Consider the following 26308-nt stretch of genomic DNA (forward strand, 5'->3'; position numbering starts at 1 on the left):
AAACAGGTTTGCATGAAGACATACAACATACAAACAGTTTAAGGTAGGAAAAAAAACTTAAATGATAGTCTAGTGCTGAATGATTTACATAGATTTACAAAGGTGATTCTTTCACCTGTTGAAAACACATTTTAAGTCCTAGAAAGAGTTTTACCTCTGCGTCATCACGGTCTAAAAAAAAAAAAAAACAGCAGTCATGTTCACAGGAATAAACAGGTATATGAGGAAATAGTGCTGGACTTCATTTTACTCCGACTGAATGATGGACTGTACTGCTGTAGGTGAGGTTTTCTATCATTCTATCAATTTTATCTAATGAAATATGCATTAAAATATAACTAAGATAATGTAACTTGATCAAAAAAGAAAAAAGGAAAAACAAAACAAAGCACCCATGTGAATTGCCTTTGTAGACTGAAAAACTAATGTATTCATGTTTATGTTTGTACCTACAGCACCTGGGATGTTTGTCTTTTCTTTAATGGTTTTCCTGTTCTTACCAGTACGAGTTCATATGCAATCACGTGAGCCAATGTTATCTAATTAAAAAAGATGAGATAAGGATTACAATAAGTATTACAATAATTATTTAAACAAATGATTTTAAAGTGTGACTGTATGTTTATACTACTTTTCTGTTTTCAGGTGATCGGTTTCGTGTCCATTTGCCTACACGAATAACAGCACTGAGCGGCTCTTGTGTGCAGATACCTTGTACATTTGAAGCACCAGAGGACAAACTGAAAAACACAAAAACTATTTTTGGCTGTTGGATAAAGAACCACCCTGCTCATAACTTGACAGAGTGTTTGGTGGTTTTGATAAAAGTTCAAACATCATAAGAGGATTTAATCATGTAGAACTACTTGGAAATCTTAGTCAGCATGAATGTACCACTGTTTTCTATGATGTCATGAACAATAACACAGACAATTACTACTTTAGGGTGGAAATGAAGAATCCAGCGGAATGGAAATGGACATATTACAACCCCATCAGCATTTCTGTCTCCAGTAAGTGGGGTCTTCACTGTAAAATATATTGTTCTTGTGTGCTATATAATTATTTTCTGATCATGATTTATAATCTTCATGGACTCTTTTATGGGTAATTCAACAACAAATTTTGTCTCATCATCTAATGTATATTCTCATACATGTAATTTGAAAAATCCTTCAAGTAAAAGATGATTCAGTTGCTATGTTTTGTATCTTGAATAGGTAAAAGGATTGCATTTGGGATTTCCCCCTTTATTAGAGTGCCTAAAAATCTGACTCAGAAAAAAAAAAAAAAAAAAAAAAAAAAAATTACTTGTTTTGTTCCCAAATTAATCAGTGTTTTTGATTGAATCAGTTGAGTACATAAGTCAATCACTTTTTACCATCTGGTGTAATTATCTAACATGTTGAAAAATTACATTTAATGTACAATTTTACAATTACAATTTTTACATTTAATTTAATAGTGTTTTATACAATGTACTATTTGCCCTGTAGATGTACTGGAGCTTCCCATCCTTACACCCACTCATCTGCAACCAGTGATGGAGAAAACTACAGTCAATCTGAGCTGCTCTGCTGAAGCCCCCTGCCCCAAACAACCACCTACAATATCCTGGTCTAACATCCCAGAATCTGCAAACATTACAACACAGTTACAGAAGAAACCTAATAAAACCCAGTCAGTGTTTTCACACGTGATCTTTAAAGCTTCACACACTGATCACAGGAAGAACATCTCCTGCACTGCTACATATGTAATGCTACAAGTCCTGTGTAAGACTTTTGGAGTCTTTTTGCTTTTGCAAATTGTTATGTTCAGATGTCTAGCACATACATCACGGAAACGTCTATTTTTTAAAAATCTTTGCTCATCTACAATGTGTTCCTAAGAGTTTCCTATCAGATGTCAAATAGACGTTTAGAAGATGTCTTTAAGATGTTCATGATTTAGAACGTATGTAAAACTGACAGCTTCAAGATGTCTATCAGATGTTTGTACATAACAGATGTTTTCCAGATGAAGCAATCCTTAGCATACATGTACATCTTGAGTCTAGTTTGCCTTACAGATGCTTCTATTTTACTTTAAAGTTTCTCCAAAAGAAACTCACATCACCATCGATCCATCCGATTCAGTCTCTGTTGGCACCAATGTGACTTTGACCTGCAAAAGCAAAGCCAGTCCAAATGAAATGAACTACACTTGGTACAAACGTGGACAGGAGAAAGAGCTGTATTTTGGAGAACAACTAACCTTTCATGTAAATAGTGGAGGCTGGTACTTTTGCATAGCAACAAACATGCATGGCAGTCAAACATCAGAAGAGATTCATCTGATTGTGGCAGGTGATTTTAATACAGACATATGCTGCCTACAGATAATAAAAATGAACTAATGTTCATCATGGGTAGCTCCAGTTTAATAACTGAACTTTTTTTTTTACACAGCACAGTCTACTAAACCAACTAATTTTGCTTAATGTTTAATCTAGAATCACTGATCATCACAGAGTCATTGATCATTGGCTGTGTAGGAGGAATTTCAGCATTTCTGTTCATCTTTGTTCTGGTAATACTTTTTCGAAGGTAAGTACAGTTAAAAGGGGATTTTTGAAGTTTGTCCTAATCATTGTTATGGAGCAACAAGCCTTCAGAACATCATTTAACTTTGCAACATATATTAAATGTGGTGTTCACAATATGGTGGTCTGGTTTCTGTTATATGGACTTCTGTGTTTTCTATTAATACAGATTGAAAAAAGTAAAGGCATCTATTATTAGGGAAACTGACGTCTCAGATCAGGTATGTTTTTAATAGGAAGTGCCATAACAAGCAGATATCAGTACTCTGTGCATTTTACTGAAATTGTTTATTATGTAGGAAACCAAAAACCAAAGACAATAGATCCAAGAAATGGTCATGTATTATTATTTTATTTCTTTCAGGGTCACGAAAAACATGTGCAGGTCAACTCTGTTTACATTAATAGTGCTTTTTTTGATGGGTGAAGAGCTAGAGATGCCAAAGGATGAGAATGACATTAACTACTATGAGGAGATAAAATTCTCATCTGCTCAAACCAAAAGCACCACCCAGAAGATCTCAGGACAAGAGACAATATATGTCAATGATATAGTCTGTGGTTCAGGGAAAGATTAGTTTACATTGGAATAAACAGCTTATGAATAAAATCTTTAGCTTCTGTCATATGTGCAATCTCATCCAATATGAAAAAAAAGGTATTAAGTTATGGTAGATGTTATAGAACTGATTTATCAGGAACATTCTTCATTCATCTTTCTGAGGACATTTTATTTCTGCATGGTGATTCGAGAGTCGTCCAGTCGGGTGTTTAAATGTCACATCTGAATTATTCTGTAATTGTAGAACTTTTTTTTTTTGCTTTTCCTGTTAGCCTCTGTCCCAGTTCTTCATCATTAATTTTGTAAAACTTTTTGACATTTTGTAAAGGGGTGAGAGCAAATGTATTTTGATCATGACACACAGTTAATAATAACAATAAAAAATATATATATACATATTATTATTTTTTACCAATGTTGTTTTCAGTTTGTGTAGATTTTTTTTTTTTTTTTTTTTTTTTAACAAATATAGTATATAATAAATGAAAATTATTTCAGTTTTGCCCTGAAATTTGTTTATTCATCTGCATTCGCTCAAATAGGAAATATAGGGCCATAAAAATTGAGATAGTAAAAGATGTTTTAAATTGGCTTTCATTTGACAATTAGACTATTAAGTATTTAAGTATTAAAATGATCAGTGGTTACTATTAAGCCAATCAAGCCACAGTATTATACTTCATGTGCTTTAGAAAATGCCAAAAAAAACAAAACAAAACAGTGCTTTAAATCTCGGCTATGGGAACAACGCTATGCTGGATACAGACTCGTTATGGTAGCGTTGTGTTATTCAAGGTAGGACGACTAATAAATAACTGGATTCAACCTCATGATAAACATGCAAGTTTGTGTAATCAATTAAATTGTTATCATAATTGATATTATGCGTGTTATTATGCCCTATATTTGTTTAAAGAAATTGTGCTTTAAACAGGGCTGGCCCTTTTTGAGGGCCCTAAGCAGATTTTCAAAAGGGGCCCCCACTACATACGGTTTTACCTAACCACCACCCCCCATCCTCCAGTGTGCATATACGACACAGGACACCTTATTGTAAAGTTTTTAAAAAATTGCCTTACTCATATTTATCTGTGTAACGCCAAGCCAGCAGAGGGAGCCCTGACCCATGAACTGACTGTTGCTGCTCCCTCTGCTGCCTCGTTGGTAACTTCCTGTTTGGTGGCCATAAAAGGAGGCCATATCCAAACAGAAACTGCAAAGTATTGTTTTGCTATAGCGGACTCTACCAAGCGTTTCTCTGATTTCATTGCCTTGTTGCCTGTTTGTTGTCACGGTTTTGTTTCATGGTCATAGTTTTGTCTTTGTTTTCTGCCATAGTTTTGCCTAGTTCACTGCCATAGTTTTGTCTAGTTTCATAGCCTTTTTTATTTGTCACTTTGGACTGCTCACTCCGGTTTTTCGACATTCTGCCTGTTTTGACTACGATCTGTTGAATAAAGCTCGCAAGTGGATCTCACACGCTTCCCACGAGTCCGCCTTACAGAATACTTTGCCTACCAGAGATCCAGTGGCTTTTTGGGACACAGATCAAAACCATGGATCCAGCATCACGCCTCTTCCGCCTCCACCAAGGTAACCAACCTATAGAGGATTACGTTGTCGATTTTTGTGAGCTGTGCTGTTTGGTGACTTTTAATGACGTGGCACTTAAGGACATTTTCCGCAACGGATTAAATAATCCGATTCTTTCTGGCCTACCTGGAGGGAAAATTCACTGGTCGTTGGAACAGTAGATTGACTTTGCCCTCCGGTTGGCTGGATCGCCATTTACTGTGGGGGTGGCTGATGAGGAACCCTGCTATCCCCCAGTATCAGCCAAACCTGTGAATTTTTCAATCATGTCTGGAATTATTCGAGTTACATCAGAGGCCTATCATGCCATGCCCACCAAGCCACAGCCTGCTCACGTCACGTCTGCCAAGCCACAGCCTGCTCACGTCACGTCTGCCAAGCCAAAGCCTGCTCACGTCACGTCTGCCAAGCCACAGCCTGGTCACGTCATGTCTGTCAAGCTACAGGCTGTTCACTCCACATCTCTCAAACCACCACCTGCACTCACCATGCCTGCCACTCCAGGGTCTGCTCACGCCAAGCCTGCCACTCCAGGGCCTGCTCACGCCAAGCCTGCACCTGTCATGGCCGCCCTCCTACAACCAGTCCTCAAGATGGCCGCCATCCCAGAGCCAGTCCACAAGATGGCCGCCATCCCCGAGCCAGTCCACAAAATGGCCGCCATCCCCAAGCCTGTTCACAAGATGACCGCCATCCCCAAGCCTGTTCACAAGATGGCCGCCTGAGTCCCCAGCCAAGATGGCTGCCACGCCTGAGCCTCATCAAGTCAAAATCATCTCACCCAAATCTCATCTCGCCATGTCTGCTGCACCCAAAGCAAATCAAGTGATGCCTGATCCTCCGGTGTCAAGTCAAGTCAGGGCTACACTTTCTGTGCCAAGTCAAGATACAGCTGTTCTCCATGAGCCAAGCCAAGATACAGCTGTTGTTCTCCATGAGTCAAGCCAAGATACAGCTGTTGTTCTCCATGAATCAAGCCAAGATACAGCTGTTGTTCTCCATGAATCAAGCCAAGATACAGCTGTTGTTCTCCATGAGTCAAGCCAAGTTACAGCTGTTCCCCATGAGTCAAGTCATGTTACAGCTGTTGTTTCTGAGTCAAGCCAAGTTACAGCTGTAATTCCTGAATAAAGTCAAGTTACAGCTGGGTTGTCTATGTTAAGCCAAACCACAGCTGATTTCCATGAGCCAAGCCAAGTAACAGCAGATCTTCATGAGCCAAGTAAAGTTGCTGCTGTTGTTCCTGAGCCAAGCCAAGCCACAGTTGATCTTCATGAGCCAAGCCAAGTTACAGCAGATCTTCATGAGCCAAGTCAGGTTGCTGCTGTTGTCCCTGAGCCAAGCCAAGCCACAGTTGATCTTCATGAGCCAAGCCAAGTTACAGCAGATTTTCATGAGCCAAGTCAAGTTGCTGCTGTTATTCCCGAACCAAGTCAAGCCACAGCTGACCTTCATGAACCAAGTCAAGCTACAGCTGACCTTCATGAGCCAAGTCAAGTCACAGCTGACCTTCATGAGCCAAGTCAAGCCACAGCTGACCTTCATGAACCAAATCAAGCCACAGCTGATCTCCCTGAGCCAAGTCAAGTCACAGCTGACCTTCACGAGCCAAGTCAAGTCACAGCTGGACTGCACGAGCCAGGTCAAGTCACCACTGTTCTTCACGAGTCAAGTCAAGTCACGGCAGACCTCCCTGAGTTTGGTCAAGTCACGGCAGGCCTCCTTAAGTCAAGTCAAGTCACGGCAGACCTCCATGAATCAAGTCAAGAAATGGCTGTCCTACCAGAACCTCACCAGGTCCCCTCTGACCTTCCTGAGCCCACGCTCCCAAGCCACGCAGAGCCCACATTCCCAAGCCACAAGTCCACAGCATCCACACCCTCAAGGCCAACAGACATCCCACTATCTACTGTGCTGCCGGTAATGGCCGTTGCCATTTTCAGTGTGTGGGCTGCACACTGTGCTCCAGAGGCCTCGCCTGACTGCGAGTCTGCCCCAGAGGCCTCATCTGACCACAAGTCTGCTCAAGAGGCCTCGTCTGTCCACGAGTCTGCTCCAGAGGCCTCGTCTGTCCACGAGTCTGCTCCAGAGGCCTCGTCCGTCCACGAATCTGCCCCAGAGGCCTCATTTGATCACAGGTCTGCTCCTGAGGCTTCATCTCTCCACGAGTTCACGCCTATACCTCCTGAGGTGTCAGCTCACGCTGTAGAACCTCCTAAGGAGGTGGCGTCCATTTATGAACTCACTGCCACGTCTACCCAAGAATCTGCGCCCATGCCTCCAGAGGTGTCAGCATATGCTGTAGATCCTCCCATGGGGGCGGCGTCCTCCCATAAACTCTCTACCCATCATACCACGGCCCAGAAGGCCAATCATGAACTCTCTGCCTATCATGTCACAGCCAAGAAGGCCTATCATAAACTCTCTGCCTGTCATGTCACGGCCAAGAAGGCCTATTATGAACTCTCTACCTGTCATGCCACGGCCAAGGAAATCATCCGTGAACACACCTCTCTGCTATGGATGTCACTAGTTCCACTGTGGATATCTCTGCTCCTGTCTGCTCTACCTGCTCTGCCTGCCCCGCAATGGCTCCCTGTTATGCCTGCTCTGCCTGCCTCGCCATGGCTTCCTGTTCTGCCTGCTCTGCCTACTCCACCATGGCTTGCTACTCTGCCATTGCTCCATGGCCCAGGCCCTCCAGTGTTTCACGGTCTGCTACTGCTCCACGGCCCAGGTCCTCCAAGGTTCCACTGTCTGCCACAGCTCCACGGCCCAGATCCTCCAAGGTTCCACTGTCTGCCACAGCTCCACGGCCCAGGTCCTCCAGGATTCTACTATCGGCCACAGCTCCATGGCCCAGGTCCTCCAGTGCTTCACTGTCTGCTACTGTTCCATGGCCCAGGTCCTCCAGTGCTTCACTGTCTGTCCCTGCTCCACAATCCAGGCCCACCTCTTCTGCACAGACCTGGCCCCCCATCCCACCCCCTGTTTTGCCTCTGTTCCCCCACCCTCCTGGACTGTTGTAGTTTTGAGCGCCAGGAGTCGCTCCGGGGGGGATAGACCCATGAACTGTTGCTGCTCCCTCTGCTGCCTCGTGCCTCTGTTCCCCCAGGACTGTTGTAGTTTTGAGCGCCAGGAGTCTCCTGGGGGGGTGGTGGGTTTCTGTAACGCCAAGCCAGCAGAGGGAGCCCTGACCCATGAACTGACTGTGCTGCTCCCTCTGCTGCCTCGTTGGTAACTTCCTGTTTGGTGGCCATAAAAGGAGGCCATATCCAAACAGAAACTGCGAAGTATTGTTTTGCTATAGCGGACTCTACCAAGCGTTTCTCTGATTTCATTGCCTTGTTTGTTGTCACGGTTTTGTTTCATGGTCATAGTTTTGTCTTTGTTTTCTGCCATAGTTTTGCCTAGTTCACTGCCATAGTTTTGTCTAGTTTCATAGCCTTGTTTATTTGTCACTTTGGACTGCTCACTCCGGTTTTTCGACATTCTGCCTGTTTTGTGGATTACTCTATTGTTTTGCCCTGGATGTACTGCTTGTTTGGATATCGACCCTGCCTGTCTTGACTATGATCTGTTGAATAAAGCTCGCAGGTGGATCTCACACGCTTCCCACGAGTCTGCCTTACAATCTGTCAAGATATAAATAGGAAGATATAATTACTTAAGCAAATTTTTAAATTAGAAATGTTTAACCATTGCTTTTAAAGAAATATATAAAAATTTAGATTATTGCTTTAATTTTAGAAAAAACACCTGCCAATGGGTAATGACAACTGCAATAGAGAACCAATTATTAATAATAATAATAATAATAATAATAATAGTCATAATAATCATAATAATCATACACGTTGCCAACCATTCATCGTTTGTCATCTTTAATGATGTGTGTGCTGTCATTGATGGGGGGGACTAGACAGAATGCACCATGAGCGTAAACAGTGGCTAATGGTTTCATTATGAATGGTTTCACTGAGTGTGCCTCAAGTACAACTTGAGTGTGTAAGCAGTTTAAAAAACTGTAAATACTATTGCTTTTCATTAGATGCTAGTATACCTATTTAATATATGCTAGCAGTTATTTATTAGGTATTTATTAGACACTATTGTAATTCTTATCTTCGTATTCACAACTGCGTTTTTACTTGTCTTATATTATGACCAATCAGAATTAGATATATGAATGAGACTCAATAGAAGACAATGGCAAAAATGTGAAATGTGTTACTTGCAACAGTAGAATAGTCACTCTTGAAATAAGTATCTATAAATTAATAAGTACTGGTATCTACTAGCATTTAGCGAATGGATACAAGTATCTAATAAATAAGAGCTATAAACTAATGAATAAGTACTAATATTTATTTTTATTTTTTTTTTAAAAAAGGTACAAATAATAAGCACCAGTACCAAATGAATAAGAACTAGTAGCTAATGAATAAGTGAATGAATACCAGTATCTAATAAATAAGAAATATCCAATGAATAAGTACTAGTATTTTTTAAGAAGGTACTACCTAAAGTGTAAGCACTAGTAGCTAATTAATAATTGCTACACTGTAAAAAAAAAAAAAACAGTGTAATTTTAACTGTAAAATATTATAAAAACACTATGGGGGGCAAGTTTTAACATTAAGTTCCAGTTGTCACGGTACATGGATCGGCTGTGTTCTCAGGTCTCGTGATTTGGTGTCCTGTGGTTACGTCATGCTCGTTGCGTCAGCTGCCAATCAGTCCCCGCACCAGGTGTCTCTCATTCCCGTCAGCTACATATACTCACCTCATTGTCTTCTTCCCCGTCTGATAGTTGCACCGGACGCTGGACTGTTTCGTTGGTTTTCGTCGTGTCTCCCTGTTGGATTGTATATTCTCGTCGTTGATCGTTTTGTGGATGTGTATTTCGTCACGGGAGTTTTCACCACATCACCATCAGCCATCTAGCCCCTGCGCCACCCAGCCGAGAGATCCCTTCATCACCACGGAGTTTGTGTTCACCTTGTCTTCAATAAATCTTTGTGTTTCACCTGCAGTTGCTTCCATCTCGTTCATTTCACCGTTACAGAACTATCAGACCACTTATGGAAGCAGCAGGCTCCACCCCACCCACGGCCGAGGAGGTTTTACGTTCTTGCGTCTCTCGGCTGGAATCCCAGGAGAAGAGCTCGGCGGATACGGGAACAGCGATCCGAGCTCTTGTGGCGCAGGTATCCGAGCTCACCCAGCGGATGCAACACTGGCAGCTCCCCACTGCGCCAACCCCACCACCCATGCCGCCCACCCATCCTGAACCATCCGGAGCGGCTCAGACGTCCGAGCCCCGCCTTCCCCCACCGGAGCTGTACAGCGGTGAGCCGAACTTTTGCCGGGCTTTCCTCACTAGATGCTCCATGCACTTCACGTTGCAACCGCGCACGTTCTCTAGTGAGGAGAGCAAGGTGGCGTTCGCGCTCACCCTGTTAACGGGGAAGGCGGCACTGTGGGGGACGGCGGTATGGGAGAACCAAGATCCGTGTTGCGCCTCGTTCTTGGCGCTCGCCGCCGAGATGAAGCGGGTGTTTGACCGCGCGGCCACTGACGGATCTCAGACAGGGGGAGAGATCCGTCTCAGACTTTTCTATTGAGTTTCGCACCCTGGCGGCGGAGTGCCGATGAAACGAGGAGGCGCAGTGGGACATGTTCCTGCATGGGCTGGCTGACCGCGTCCAACGTGAGATCTACGCCCTGGAGCTACCCGCAGATCTCAACGGCCTCATCGATCTGGCACTGCGGGTAGACGCTCGACTCTCCCGAGCCGAGCGGCGGTGTTTACCCGCTCGGCTTCCCCCTGGGGAGGGACCTCCAGCGTACAGGAGGATTCATCCCGTGTTCCATGTGTCAAAGATCAAGCCTGTGTTTTTTGCTCGTATTAATCCGCCTGTCCCGGTTCCCCCACCGCCGCGGCTCGTAGACGGGGAACCAACCTATTCGGTCAACCGTATTCTGGACTCTAGGCGGAGGGGACGCGGATTTCAGTACTTGGTGGACTGGGAAGGTTACGGTCCGGAGGAGAGAAGTTGGGTACCTGCCAGAGACATTCTGGATCACTCTCTTATTGATGAATTCAATCAACAGGTACAGGAGGCTGGGAACGTCAGGGGACGTTCCTAGGAGAAGGGGTACTGTCACGGCACATGGATCGGCTGTGTTCTCAGGTCTCGTGATTTGGTGTCCTGTGGTTACGTCATGCTCGTTGCGTCAGCTGCCAATCAGTCCCCGCACCAGGTGTCTCTCATTCCCGTCAGCTACATATACTCACCTCATTGTCTTCTTCCCCGTCTGATAGTTGCACCGGACGCTGGACTGTTTCGTTGGTTTTCGTCGTGTCTCCCTGTTGGATTGTATATTCTCGTCGTTGATTGTTTTGTGGATGTGTATTTCGTCACGGGAGTTTTCACCACATCACCATCAGCCATCTAGCCCCTGCGCCACCCAGCCGAGAGATCCCTTCATCACCACGGAGTTTGTGTTCACCTTGTCTTCAATAAATCTTTGTGTTTCACCTGCAGTTGCTTCCATCTCGTTCATTTCACCGTTACACCAGTACTGTATACAGGAGATCTAACCAGACGTTTATTGAAATTTTACAGTAAAATGCTGAGTAAGTAAAAAAACAAAAAACAAACAAACAAACAAACAAAAAAACAATGTAGAAGTTACAGTCAAAAACTGTAAACTGGCATTCACAGATTTCAGGCTTGCATTATCTTTTTTTTTTTCAACAATCCAAAAGGTACACTGCCCTCCAGAATTTTGGAAACACCCCTGGCAAAGTGTGGTTTGGACGATATCAGCATGAATCCTTATCATTTTGTTGCAAATACATTAAAGTAAATTGACATTATCATTGAAGACCAGCAATAATAATTTTCATTTTAATTACACAATAATGGCAATATATACATGTCAAAGTCAGACATGCCCCTGCAGCTGTGATGCCTGGTTACTGCTTTAAAATTGGCCCAGGTTTTTAACAGATTTTTGGGTCCACACACCTTAACAGTTTCAACAATTGATTGCCAATTAAGTTTAGAATACAATGAATTTAGGCCCAGATTATGCAGAGCTGTAATAGCTACTAATAGTGATTCATTTTGATGAATCGAAAATTTAAGGTTTTTTTATGTATATTAAAAAGTATTCATGCCAATATTGTCCAAAACCTCACTTTTCTAGGGCATTTCCAAACTTTTGGAGGGCAGTGTAAGAAGGCCTAATGCATTTCATGAGCGCTATGTAGTGATTTTGCTTTCACCCACACAGGGAGGCGAAATAGTGTGATGGGTACTCACATCACAGATGACAACAGATGCGAAAGACTGGTGGGGTATCTAACTTGTAGGGCCTCTTACTGTGTTATCAACACAAGGAAGACACAAGTGTCTAAAATAAATGTTATTAACAAAAGATAGATAAGAGTAGTCACCAATTACTAAAGGAATACCAAGCATGACATGATTAACATGATGGGTGTTGCTATGGCAGAGTTACGTTATCCTGTGAAAACAAACTGAAACTAATAAGGTGAAGAACATAATTAAGCCTCATAAATAAATAATTAAATAAATAAGGATTATTTGCTTTTAAAGGGATAATTTACCCAAAAATGAAAATGGGTAAACTGGTCAAAATGATCAGTGGTCAGTGTTTTCAGACCTCAAATAATCTGAAGAAAACAAGTAATTATTAATTTTTAAACAGCACAAGGAAGTTCATCTTGATTGACCTGGCTGTGTGGCATGGAGCATTGTCCAGCTAGAAAAACACAACAAAACAACAACAACAAAAAAAACAATCCTTAGATTTGTTATTGTTTGATTCCAATTATTTTACTAGCACTGTTTTCGCCATCCATGCGACAGCAGGCAAAATCGAGAAGGGCAAATGAAAGCCATTTCAGCTAGAGGAGGGTCTATTTGATTTTTAAATGTTTTCAATGACTTCAGGCCTTCTTTTACCTCAGTCACATGTGTCGTATTGTGTAAATGTTGGATAGATTTATGAGTTGAGAAATAAAGTTGAACAGACATAAACATGGGCACTTAATGATGAACAGAAAAGAAAATATTGCATATAAAATTATATTAAAGTATAAACTTGTGCAATACAGTAAATATCCTTACACTACCCTAAATCAATGAAAAAAATGTGCTGTCCCAATCACCCAAACCTTGTGTCCCAGTCACCCAAATTTTACAAAATGTTTTTTTTTTTTTTTGGGCTCAGTTAACAGAAAAGTGTATGCCGTACATCCTTTCATTCTAATATAACATATAATATAATATATACAATATAATTTTCAGTATTACAGGATAATATATAATTATATTAGTATTAGACATAATATATAATGTGTTGGACTGATGTTTTAAATTTATGTCAAGAAACCTTGCACAAGGCGGAATTTCAAAAACTGTCCCAATCACCCTTAATTCACCCTATGCAACACTCCATTATTTTACAACAATAATCATTAATATAATACTAAAGCCTCTTTGTTCCCTGCTGTTGGGTTGATAAACATGTTTGCATTAGGAAATACAACATACTACTGTGTTTAAGGTAGAAAAAACTGTTACAGGATATTGGTGTTGAATGATTTACATACATTTAAATGAGTAATTGCTTTACCTGTTGAAAGCACATGTTTGAAGTCCTGGAAAGAGTTTTACCTCTGCATCATCACTGTCTAAGAAACAAGCAGTCCAGTTCACAGGAATCCACAGTTCTGTGATGAAACCATGCTGGATGTTTATTTAACTCTGAATGAATGATGGACTATACTGCTGTAGGTGAGGTTTTTCTGTCATTCTATCAATAATATCTAAATAAATATTCATTAAAATATAATTCAGATAATGTAACTTGTGTCTGTCTTGAAAAAAAATAATAATAATAATAAACAAACCTTCATAGATTGAAAAATGTTTGTACCTACAACACCTGGGATATTTGTCTTTTCTTTAATGGTTTTCCTGTTCTTACCAGTACAAGTTCATATGCAACCAAGTAAGCCAGTGCTATCTAATTTAAAAAGATGAGATAAGGAAACAAGTATTCCAATAATTATGTAAACAAATGATTTTAAAGTGTGACTGTATATTTATAATACATTTCTGTTTTCAGATGCTCTATTTCGTGTACATTTGCCTACACAAATAACAGCACTGAGCGGCTCTTGTGTGCGGATACCTTGTACATTTGATGCACCAGAGAATAAACTGAAAAACGCAAAAAATATTTTTTGGCTGTTGGATAAAGAAGAACCCTACTTATGACATAAGAGAGTGTTTGGTGGTTTTTGATAAAAGTTCGAACATTATAAGAAAGATTTAATCATGTAGAACTACTTGGAGATCTTAGTCCACTGTTAGTACCACTGTTTTCTATGATGTCATGAACAATCACACAGACAATTACTACTTTAGGGTGGAAATGATGCCAGTGAATTGGAAATACACATATCTATACAGGCCCATCAACATTTCTGTCTCCAGGAAGTGAGGTCTTCACTGTAAGCTATATTGTTCTTTCGGGCTGTTAAATTACTCTAATTATAATTTATGATAGTCATCGACTATTTTATGGGTTGTTCAACAACTTGTAATCTTTGTATCTCCCAATGAAATATATTCTCATACCTTTAATTGGTAAAATGCCTTAGGTTTTAAGATGATTCAATCACTAGTCTTTTAGTAAATTGAATTGGTGAAAGAATTGTGTATTTGGGATTCACCTTGTTAGAGCATCTGAAGTGCCCCATGCCACAATACCTATACTGTAAAGCAAAAATAAATAAATAAATAAATAAATAAAAAAGAGAGAGAGAGAGAAAACAGTGTTAAATTAGCCAAAGAGAAACTTTCAGTAATATCTATAGTGAAATGTAAAGGTTTTCAGTAATTGAAATTATATTTGTTCTGAAAGATGTGCAAAGTGGGCACACAGACTACTGGAATGACAATGAATATTAGTATGTGAAATGTATAGCTCTAAGATAATGCAACATACTGTGCTAAATTAAAATAATACATTTAACGTATTGCTTTAAAGTGCTTTTATACAAAGTTAACACAGTTAAATGAAGTGCAAGTTAATATTAACTTTCCTATAAAAGACAGCATTTACCATTTATTTGGTCAATTTTATTCAGATAGAGCCACTTAAGAACCATTGTGTATTTTCAAGGAACAGGGTTTTTTTCCTGACTGAATCCACATATGAGTGAAGTGTGTGAGTGAACAATTCAATTACTCAAAAAAAATCTACTTGTTTCTTTTGTAAATGAATCAGTTGAGTAAATTATTTATTTAATTACTCACTTAGAAAGTCAATCACTTTTAGCTTCTACTGGTGTAATTATGTAACATGCAGAACAATTAAATTTAATTTTGCAGTGTTTTATACAGTGTACTCTTTGCCCTGTAGATGTACCAAAGATTCCCATCCTTACACCCACTCATTTGCTACCAGTGATAGAGAAAACTACAGTCAAACTGAGCTGTTCTGCTGAAGCCCCCCTGTCCCAAACAACCTTCTACAATATCCTGGTCTAACGTCTCTAAATCTGCAAACATTACAACATGGATACAGCAGAAACCTGATAAAACCCAGTCAGTGTTTTCACATGTGATCTTTAAAGCTTTACACATTGATCACAGGAAGAACATCTCCTGCACTGCTACATATCCAAGAAACATATCTAATGACTCAACTGTGGAGACCACCATGACGCTACGAGTCTTGTGTAAGATTTTTGGAGTCTTTTTGCTTTTGTTCAGATGTGTAGCACACATACATCACGGAGATGTCTATTTGACGTCTGCCTTTCTATCTGAAAGAGCTTTTTTTTTTTAGAATGTTTATTCATCTGCAATGGGTCTCTAAGACCATTTTCTATCAGATGTCAAATAGACATTTAGAAGATGTCTTTAAGATATTCATGATTTGGAAAGTATGTAAAACTGACAGCTTAAAGATGCCTTTTAGATGTTTGTACACAGATGATGCTTTCCAGATGAAGCAGAATGACAGACAGAATCTTTATTAGACATATAGCGTCTAGTTTACCTACATGTTTCTATTTTGCTTTAAAGTCTCTCCAAAAGAAACTCACATCACCATTGATCCGTCTGATTTGGTCTCTGTTGGCACTAATGTGACTTTTACCTGCAACAGCAAAGCCAGTCCAAATAAAATGAACTAAACCTGGTACAAATGTGGGCAGGAGAAAGAGCTGTATTTTGGGAAACAACTTACCTTTAATGTAAGTAGAAGAAGTGGAGGCTGTTACTTCTGCACAGCAAAGAACATACATGGTAGTCAAATGTCTGAAGAGATCCAGCTGATTGTGGCAGATGAGTTTAATTACAGACATATACCATGACTATGTATAGATATAAAATTAACTATTGATCATCATGGATAGCTCCAGTTCTGGATTAAAATGTATTTTTACAAGGGCTGTCATTTAAAGATGCGTTAATCTAATTAATTAGTTCTTTGACTTGACGTGGCTGCGCAGACTAATCAGTTAGTCAGGACAAGTTCCTTTGGATGTAGTTGGAGTTGCCAGGCTTCTGTTAAAGAGAGGTGGAAAACAGTTAGAGGACAATGTTTATGTAATCAGAAATTTGCATACTGCACTTCTGGGACGACCGGCTATCTCAAAGCTTGGGCTTTTGGCACGATTAGATAGTGTCGACATCAAAACACCAAAGCTGAGCTACACAAAATTGTACAGTAGTGGTCTAGTGAAGAAACCAACAGACTAGTGAGAGAAGAGAAAAACATTCTACCGTCAGTCGAATGGACACTTGGAATGCTGGCTGGTGCCCAAATTTTCAGTAAGCCAGATGGTAATATGGGATTTTGGCAGATACCATTGTCAAAGGAGTCTGCATGGTACACAATGTTCATAACCCTGTTTGGTTGCTATTTCTTTAGATGGCTTCCCTTTGGAATAAATTCTGTCATGGATAAGCTGGAATGCACAGTCATATAGATGATGTTCTGGTGTGGGGGAGAACAGAGAAGGAGCATGACTCTCGACTGCATGTGGTGCTGGAGAAAATCCAAAAGGCAGGCATCACTCTCAGCGATGAGAAGTGTGAGTTGTCAAAGTGAAAAGTGCATTTCTTAGGACACACAATTTCTGCCGAAGGAATTAGTCCTGACACGATTAAGACCGTGGCTATCAGAAACATGACTGAGCCCTCTAATGTGAGCGAATTGAGAAGTTTCCTGGGAATGGTAAATCAGCTAAGGAGGAACATTCCCCAATGATATTGGGCAGAATGTGCTGTCTTAACTGTGCAAGATGGTCTATTGCTTAGAGGCACGAGGCTGATTATACCAGTTGCCATGAGAAGCAACGTTCTAAAAACATAACACGAGGGACACTTGGGCCTTGTGAAATTGCAAAGAGCGGGTGAGACAGTCAGTGTGGTGGCCAGGGTTAAGTCATCAGCTGAAGGAAATAGTGCTCAACTGCAGGACATGTCTTAAAGAGAGACAAAATCCAAAAGAACCCCTTATACCCACTCAGTTCCCTGACAGGCCATGGCAAAGGCTAGGGGCTGATTTGTTCATGCTAGATATGTGGAGGTAGCTCACTTATCACCTACCAGGTCTACTGACATCATTGTTCACATGAAGTCTATATTTGCAATTCTCTGGGCACTCATTTGAATCCTTTACACCATCATGTTGATTTGTTTATGTAACTAGTAGCCCAAGATTTCCCCAAAGCAATGGCGATGCCAAACGGGCAGTCAAGACAGTGAAGGCTCTTCTCAAGAAAGCCAATGATCCATACCTTGTTCTTTTAGCTTATAGAGCTACCCTCTTGCAGAATGGATACAGTCCAGCTCCACTTCTTAGGGGCAGGAGGCTCTGGACAACTGTGCCTATACTGCCATTGTTGCTAAACCGAGTACTCCCTGATACCGCAGTTGCTTCTTCAAAAGAAAGGGAAAGGAGGGATGCAGATGCAGAGTGTTTTAATAGGAGTCACAGAGCCAGAAGAGTCAGCATACTGCAGCCAGGAGATCATGTCTGGGTATCTGATGCTAAGGAAGGATTCAGGAACAACTGTTGCCAGTCAATCTGCTCCGAGGTCTTACCTTGTAAACACACAGCAAGGGACGTAACCGTCACCATCTGGCAGCAAAATAAAGTGACGGCTGACTTGATGATGTAAAGCCAATAGTTTTAAAGTAAGACATTCTGCTCCACAAATTTATAGAATCTTATATAGTGTTTAGTATATATAGTGTATAGTGAGTAAAGAAAATGCTGTAATATTCAAACAACCATTTCTCAGTTTACCCATACAATGTAAACAAGCAGAGACAGTCCAAAATATTTGTAAAACCAACAGACAGACGTAAAAAGTGACCAGCAGTAATGAATGATGAAAAAAATAAAAATAAATAAATAAATAAATAAAATAAGCGCACATGTGTGACAGTGTTTCTTTCGGATTTATGTCAGTGAACACGGCGTTGCACGTCAAGTTCTATAGAGCTTTACCCTGTGCATTCTAAATTCTGATTCTTTGGATGGCTAATATAGAATCAAGACTGAATGCTGCAGTAATGATTAAGCATCAAGCACCACGATCTTTGCAATGCCTTGTTCCCGCTCTCAGGGACCAGAGGTTACGACAGTAACCGGAGACATTACTTTTCAAGCGTTCTCTATACATTGCGAAAGATTTCAGTGGGAGTGGTGTACAAACCTGCCATAAGGGTGGCGAAGATCAGCCCAAACCAAGGCAAAGCTCTGTTGATGGGTCTCAAGTCCAGGATTTCAGAATCTCAGGCAGTGCCTATGGTGCGATGCAATCTGAATATGGAAATATGCATCCTTCAGATCTATCTCAGACAGATTTGTGGCAGGATCTGCTTCGGAGTCATCATCCTGAATGCACCTGAGTCCCCCATCTTTCTTGAGTAAACCCCGATCTCCAGCTCGCTCAGAGACTCATTCTATTGCTTCTTGTGTGAGCAGACTGTGATCCTCTCAAAACATGGGCATTATGTCGGTGACGGAACCATGCTGCATCTGAACTGGGGAGAATACCCGTGCTTTATCATGTCTAGCATGCCGACTTGGGTGCAAAACCATGAGTTTACCACCTGCTCATGGTCATAAGGGCCTCCTCCTTGAAGCAGACAGGTGGGAGGTTCCTCGGTAGCATCCCTTCTTTGTTGAGGTTGAGCTCCCTGATGGGAGGATTCCTAGGATCCCTAGGATTCCTCTGCAAAAATGACAGTTTTGAGAGGGCCCCACAAGTGTCTTGTTGTCTGCAGCCCAAGTATTTCTGAAGTACTTAAATAGCTTGTCCAGGTGTGTTTGATTAGGTTTGGAGCTAAACTCTACAGGACATCAACACTCCAGGACCAATGTTGCCTATCCCTGCTATAGTGGGTTTGTGGATAATTATTGTTGTAATTATGTAACAATTATGTAACATGCAGAACTTTCATGCAGAAATTTAATTTAGTATAATTTAGTGTAGTCCTACTCTTTTCCCTGTAGATATACCAGAACCTCCCATTCTTACACCAACTGATCTGCAAGAAGTGATGGAGGAAAGTACAGTCAATCTATGCTGCTCTGCTGAAGCCCCTTGCTCTGAACAACCTCCTACAATATCCTGGTCTAACATCCCTAAATCTGCCAACATTACAACACAATTACATCTCCTGCACTGCTACATATCCAAGAAATATATCTAATGACTCAACTGTGGAGACCACCGTGACGCTACGAGTCCTGTGTAAGAATTGGAGTCTATTTGCTCTTTCATAAGCATTACGTTCAGATGTGCAGATGTGCAATATTATAATGTCTACTTTACCTACAGATGTTTCTATTTTGCTTTAAAGTTTCTCCAAAAGACACTCACATCACCATCGATCCATCCAATTCAGTCTCTGTTGGCACTAATGTGACTTTGACCTGCAAAAGCAAAGCCAGTCCAAATGAAATGAACTACATTTGGTATAAACACGGACAGGAGAAAGTGCTGGATTTTGGAAAACAACTGACCTTCAATGTAAATAGCGGAAGTGGAGGCTGATACTGTTGCACAGCAACTAACGTACATGGTAATCAGAAGTCAGAAGAGATCCAGCTGATTGTGGCAGGTGAGTTTAATACAGACATATGCTATTTGTATGTAGCCTACAGATAATAAAAATTATCTAATGATCATCATGGGTAGCTCCAGTTTTTTGACTGAGCTTTTTTACACAGTACAGCCTAACGAACCTACTTATTTTGCTTAATGTTTTTAATCTAGAATCACTGATCATCACAGAGTCATTGATCATTGGTTGTGTAATAGGAATTTCAGCATTTCTGTTGATCATTCTTCTGGTAACACATTTTCTAAGGTAAGTACAGTTAAATAGTAATTTTTTAAGCTCCATTATCCTAATCATTGCATGAAGAGATAAGGCTTCAGAATAAATACAATTTAGCTTAACATATATCAAATCTGGTGTTCACAATATGGTGGTCTGGTTTCTATTATATGGTTTTCTGCATTTCTTATTAATACAGATTGCAAAAAGTAAAGGCATCCACTATTATCGAAACTGACATTTCAGATCAGGTATGTTTCTAATAGGAAGTGCCATAATAATCAGATATCAATACTTTCGCATGCTTTTCACTGTAATTGTTTATGTACAGAAACCAAAAAACAAAGAAAACAGATCCACAGAAACTGTCATGTATTATTTTTTTCTCTTTCAGGGTCAGGAAAAACAGATCAACTCCATTTACGTTAATAGTGCTTTTCTGATGGATGAAGAGCTGGAGATGCCAAAAGATAAGAATGACATTATTCACTATGGGGAGATTGACTTCTCCAAAACCAAAAGCACCACAGAGAAGATCTCAGGGCAAGAGACAATATATGCCGAGGTCTGTGCTTCAGGGAAGGATTAGTTGACATCAGAATAAACAGATTATGAGGAAATGTAAAAAAAAAAAAAAAAAAAAAAAAAAAAAAAAAAATGTAATGAATTATAAAAAATGTATGTTTTAAGTTATGGTAGATGTCATAGAACTGATTTATTAGGTATATTTTTACCCTTCTTTTTGAGGACTTTTTTCTGCAGATTGATTCTAGAGTCTTCCAGTTGGGTGTTTAATTGCCACATCTGAAGTATTCTGTATTGTAAAAATTTTTTGCTTGTCCTGTTACGTCTCTGTCCCAGTGAATTCAACCTTCAATCTGATTATGATCCTAAACCTAAAAAAAAAAAAAAAAAAAAAAAAAAAAACATATATATGTTGTTTTGTAAAGGGGTTACAGCAAATGTATTTTAATCCTGACACACAGTAAAAAAAAAAAAAAAAAAAAAAAAAAAAAAAAAAAATGTATTATTATTATGTTTACCACTGTTGATTAGCAATGTTATATGTTAATGTTGGATAGATTAAAAGTATAACAAAATTATTGCAGTTGTTTGGAGAGAAATTTTTTTCTGTGTTGCGGGTGTGTTGAATTCCAATGATGCATATAAATGTAAGACCAGAGATATTGGTCACACAAACAATATTTCATATAAATCAGACTTACTAGTTTTGATTGTAAAAGTTACTTAAAAACATTTAAAGTAAATGCACTGTTTAAGCTTAAACAGTTTAAACACTGTTTAAACTAGCTTAAACCAGCATCAAAAAATACCTAACCAGCATCCCAGCATCAAAACATACCTACCAACATATGCTGTTTTTTTCACCAGCGTTCCCTAATCAATATAGACATTAAAATCATAGCCAAAGCACTAGCCCTTAGAATAGAAAAAGTCACACCATCTATAATCCATCCAGACCAAACTGGCTTCATTAAAGGCAGAATTGCATCTAACAACACACATACAGACTTTTTAACTTAATGTATCATTCATTAGTTAAAATAGCCAAAACCATCGCAGTTAGTCACTCTTGATGCTGAAAAAGCATTTGATAGAGTCAATTGGAAAATCCTGTTTTCCACATTAGAGAGGTTTGGTTTTGGGGAGTCATTCATTAACTGGATCAAAATTCTGTATGTATCACCTTCAGCCACTGTCATCACTAATGGACGTAGCTTCACACTGCACCGGGGGACTAGACAACTGAACCATTAACTGAACCATTAGCAGCAGCCATCCATCAAAACATCAAAGGAATTACACCCAGTTACACTTATACACACAGACACACAAACAAATCATTTTGACTGTCATGTATGTTTTGTTGACCTTGTTTATTCTGTATTTGATTTGTCACATGTAAATAGTATATCTGTTTGCATAATAATAATTATAATAATAATAATAATAATAATAATAAGGAATACCATGAGTGAAAAAAGGAATAAAGTGCATAAGATGAAAGATGAAAAAAAAGGAAAAAAAAAAAAAAGAAAGAAGATGATTTGTTATGCCAAACCTTTCTGACTCTGCACAGACAACAACACAACTATGTTCAAAGCCCAGAAAGGTAGTAAGGACATCATTAAAATAGTCCATGTGACATCAGTGGATCAATCTTTATTTTACGAAGCTATGAGAATACTTTTTCTGTGCAAAGAAAACAAAAATAATGACTTTATTCAACAATTTCTTCTTTTCTGTTGTCAGTCTTTATTGCCCGTTTACAAGAGTACCACAATGCATGCGTGTGCATTCCTCTGCTTGTGAACAAGATGCAGATCTAGGCAAATCTAGGTTCTACTTCAAAAAGCCAGCTCCTGCATCAACTCTTGTGAATGCGTGTCGAAGACTGACACGAAAAAGAATAAATTGTTAAATAAAGTCATTATTTTTGTTTCCAAAAGAGTGTGGATAACACTATGTGGCCCACCCATCTTTCCTCCTGTGGAACTTATTTGCAAATAGTACAAATGCACATTAAAAAGGGTCACTGAAGTTTCACTGATGTTTTATTCATTTAGCAAACAATGACCACAATACCTTTGGCAATGCTCTAAAAGATGATTTCTTGACTAACGTGATAAACCCCCAGACACAGACAGAAATGTTGGACTGCTGTCCTCTGGAAATGGAAGTGAGAAAAATGGCAATATATAGACTTACTCTGATGCTAATTAGTTGGATTATCTGAAAATGTTTCTCTCAAACTTTAAGACTAGGAAAAAATCAAAGTTAGTCAAAGTGCTCTCTTGCAGATTTAGTAACTGAATAAAATATAAGATAACCAGGGTAACTGAATGGTATTCAAAAAATATTTCTGTGTGCAAATTACCTGATTGATGACTGTTCTTTGAAGAGCAGCAGTTTTCCAGAAAAATGTCAGCATTGGCTGTCTGACCTAAAACATTATAATATATACACACTAAAATCACATCATAATGAAACAAAATACATTGTAGGTTTCTACACTTAAACTAGAACACTGGCATGAATAAAATGAGTGAAATTTACGCTGCACTTTGAAAGTTATGATATATTAACAAATTATGTTGCTAAAACACACCATTTCTCCTCAGAGGCTGTTTCAGGTGAATCCAAAGTCAGCTGCAGTGTTTGAAGCCTCTGAAAACAGTTCAGCAGAATGTGTCTGCAGATTTGTCAGTGGGGAAAACAACTAAAGCACGCTAGCTAAACTAACTTTAATTAATAGACGTACATTTTACTAATAGCTAACTTTTTTTTTCTTTTAAAAAAAATTTACGTAGCAGTTGCTGAGTACCAGTTAACATTAGCAGGTTTCAGAAATCCGATAAGAAATTTCTACATAGTATACTTGTTCCTGTTTGCAGTAGCGCTACTGTGCTTAAACATGCCATAGTAGGCCTACAGCTGTACCAGGCAACACTGGTAAAATGATGCTTCCCCTTTCATCCACTGATCTGCTTCTGCTATGCTCTGCTCACATGCTCTGATTGTACTAAATTCCTTATCTGTTTTGTAAGGGTAATCTTGTCAATGTGCGTGTGACTTAGGGTGTGTTCACATTTGTAGTTCGGTTTGTTTGGTTCATTTGGTCCAGACCAAAAAGGAAAATGATACATTCGGTCCTAGTCCGCTTAGCGTTCGCAGTGACATTTTTGACAGCGAACCTAAAGACAGTGAACCTAAAGGCATAGTGATATGTTCACAATCTGATTGATGTTCGGGCTTAATGATGTATATTTCGTGACGAAACTCACCGAACACTCCAAACAAAAGGAAAAGGTGTGTTCGACTTAAAGTGGCGCTGCGGGTGTATGACATCAAAGTTCCCATTCACTGATTGCTCTTTTCTTTTCACCACCTGTGAACTCACAAAGAGCTCATAAAAGGCACTTTACCTTGTTGTTGCTCCACGTTTGCTCTCTGCTCATTTTGTTTTGGATACACCACTTGTTCCCTTCATGAAATCATGTTGCATAGCATTTCATCTTGTCATTACTTCCTGTTTTCAAGTATTTGGTCCGTGATGTGTTCATACTTCATTCCGCACCAGAGGTCATTTGGAAGCAGACTGAGACCCCTCTTTGTAGCGTTATCAGGGTGTTTTCACACCTGCCTCATTTAGTTCGGTTTAATCGCACTAGAGTTCGTTTTCCCTCTTGGTGCGGTTTGTTTGGGCCGGTGTGAATGTAGCAATTGCACTCGAGTGCGCACCAAAAGTGGACCAAAGAAGCGTACCAAGACCTCCTTGAAGAGGTGGTCTCGGTACGCTTTCAAATGAACACTGGAGCGGTTCGGCTTTATCACACTGTATAATGGGTAATTACAGTTCCATGAACAGCACTAGCTTTGTTGTTTTGCTAATATCGCTTAAAATGAACCTGTGTCTGTCTGCGCCATTCAAAATCAAAGCGCGCCTTTTCATTTTATAATGCCGTCTTATTGCTTATTGCTTTGTAATTGCTTTGTAGGAGATGTGTTTTAAAAATGTTTTCCTGACGAATCCTGGACTCCTGCTCAAAATTATAAATTAATATAACGATACCTAAAAAATACATAAATAAAAATAAATAAATATATAAATAAATAAGCCCGCAAAGCTGTTGTTGTTCCATCCTGCCAGATGACAGCTGAATGGAATCCCTGAAAAAAAAAGTGGAACTTTGACCAATGAGAGGACGGTTTATTCGCGTGTGACTTGTATTAACACATTTGGTCCGTTTAGAAACTTTGCTGTGTGAAAGCGAACCGCGCCATGAATAAAAAGCAACATTGTAATAATTTTAACCCCTGTTTCGGAACAAAGCAATTGATCGTTAATTTATCTTTCTTTACCATGTCATATTGTGATAATGTTACCACTGCATGTCTGATTGTTGTCATTAGTCCATATTGTAATTCAGTTCATAAAGACTGTGGAGAAGTGATGAGAGTGTAATTTCTAGGCGTATGTTTAGCGCCATTTATCACATTGTATTTCTAAATAACGCACTGTTTATGTTACCTTCTGAATATCCCAAGCAGTCCTTGTAAGATGGAGCGATTAAATAATCTGGCTTCTAGTGTTGTCCTTAATCCCCATGGATCAGCTTGGCATCCTGGATGGTAGCGCATCCTGATATTGAGCCTGTCAGCATGCGTCTCCCCTCTGTTGGAGCAGCTTTTTTAAGGTACTGACAGCAAAGTATGTCTTTTGCATGCAGTAGCCAGAGTCTGGTTCCTCACTAAAAGCTAAGGAGAACAGAGCCTGGTCTGTACTTGGGTGACTGACCAATATGAGAAGACCTAGCATGCTGCTGGGGCCAGTTATTTTTTGGCCGACCAGCAGGGGGAGCTTAATCCCTGACATGTATGTAGTCAGCTTGACCTATTGTTTAAAATGGTAGTGCATCCTGACGGCCATATTGAGGCTATCAGGATGTGCCACCCCTCTATTAGAGCAGCTGTATTCAACAGCCCAGTGCAAAGCATGTCCTTTGCCTGCAGTAGCCAGAGGCTGGTTCCTCAGTAAAGCTAAGCAGGCCCCATCCTGGTCTGTGCTTGGATGAGAGACCTATTGGAAAAGGCCTATGGTGCTGTTGGTGCTGCTTTTATGCTGATCATCAGGGAGTGCTCATCACCTGACATGTATGGGTGCAAAATTCATCATATAACCATGCAAACTTCAGACTGTAAAAAGAAACGACCTTTTGATCAAGCAGTCCTTGTAAAATGGAGTGACCTTCAGGTGAGGAAATAAACTGTCTCCCTGGCGAACTGTTGTCCTTAATCCCCACCTTAATAATCAATCTGGCCTAGTGTTAAGGATGGTAGCACATCCAGATGGAAGGTATTGAGCTTGTCAGCATGCGCTACCCCTCTGTTGGAGCAGCTTTATTAAGGTACTGACAGCAAAGTATGTCTTTTGCATGCAGTAGCCAGAGTCTGGTTCCTCACTAAAAGCTAAGGAGAACAGAGCCTGGTCTGTACTTGGGTGACTGACAAATATGAGAACACCTAGAATGCTGCTGGGGCCAGTTATTTTTTGGCCAACCAGCAGGGGGTGCTCAATCCCTGACATGTATGTAGTCAGCTTGACCTATTGTTTAAGATGGTAGCACATCC

At 40.0% G+C, this 26308-nt stretch overlaps 1 protein-coding gene across 1 annotated transcript; it reads left to right on the top strand.

The window, feature by feature from the left end:
• The first annotated feature begins 836 nt into the window (after positions 1 to 836).
• On the top strand, positions 837 to 3204 carry LOC127160852 (vascular cell adhesion protein 1-like). Its single transcript, XM_051103501.1, has 6 exons — positions 837 to 1013; positions 1497 to 1775; positions 2094 to 2348; positions 2495 to 2588; positions 2754 to 2805; positions 2949 to 3204. The coding sequence occupies exons 1-6, from the start codon at positions 914 to 916 to the stop codon at positions 3009 to 3011; spliced, it is 843 nt and encodes a 280-aa protein (XP_050959458.1). The 5' UTR covers positions 837 to 913; the 3' UTR covers positions 3012 to 3204.
• The last annotated feature ends 23104 nt before the right edge of the window (positions 3205 to 26308 follow it).

This window comes from Labeo rohita, unplaced genomic scaffold (assembly GCF_022985175.1).
Source record: "Labeo rohita strain BAU-BD-2019 unplaced genomic scaffold, IGBB_LRoh.1.0 scaffold_473, whole genome shotgun sequence".
In the NCBI taxonomy this organism is placed as follows: Eukaryota; Metazoa; Chordata; class Actinopteri; order Cypriniformes; family Cyprinidae; genus Labeo; species Labeo rohita.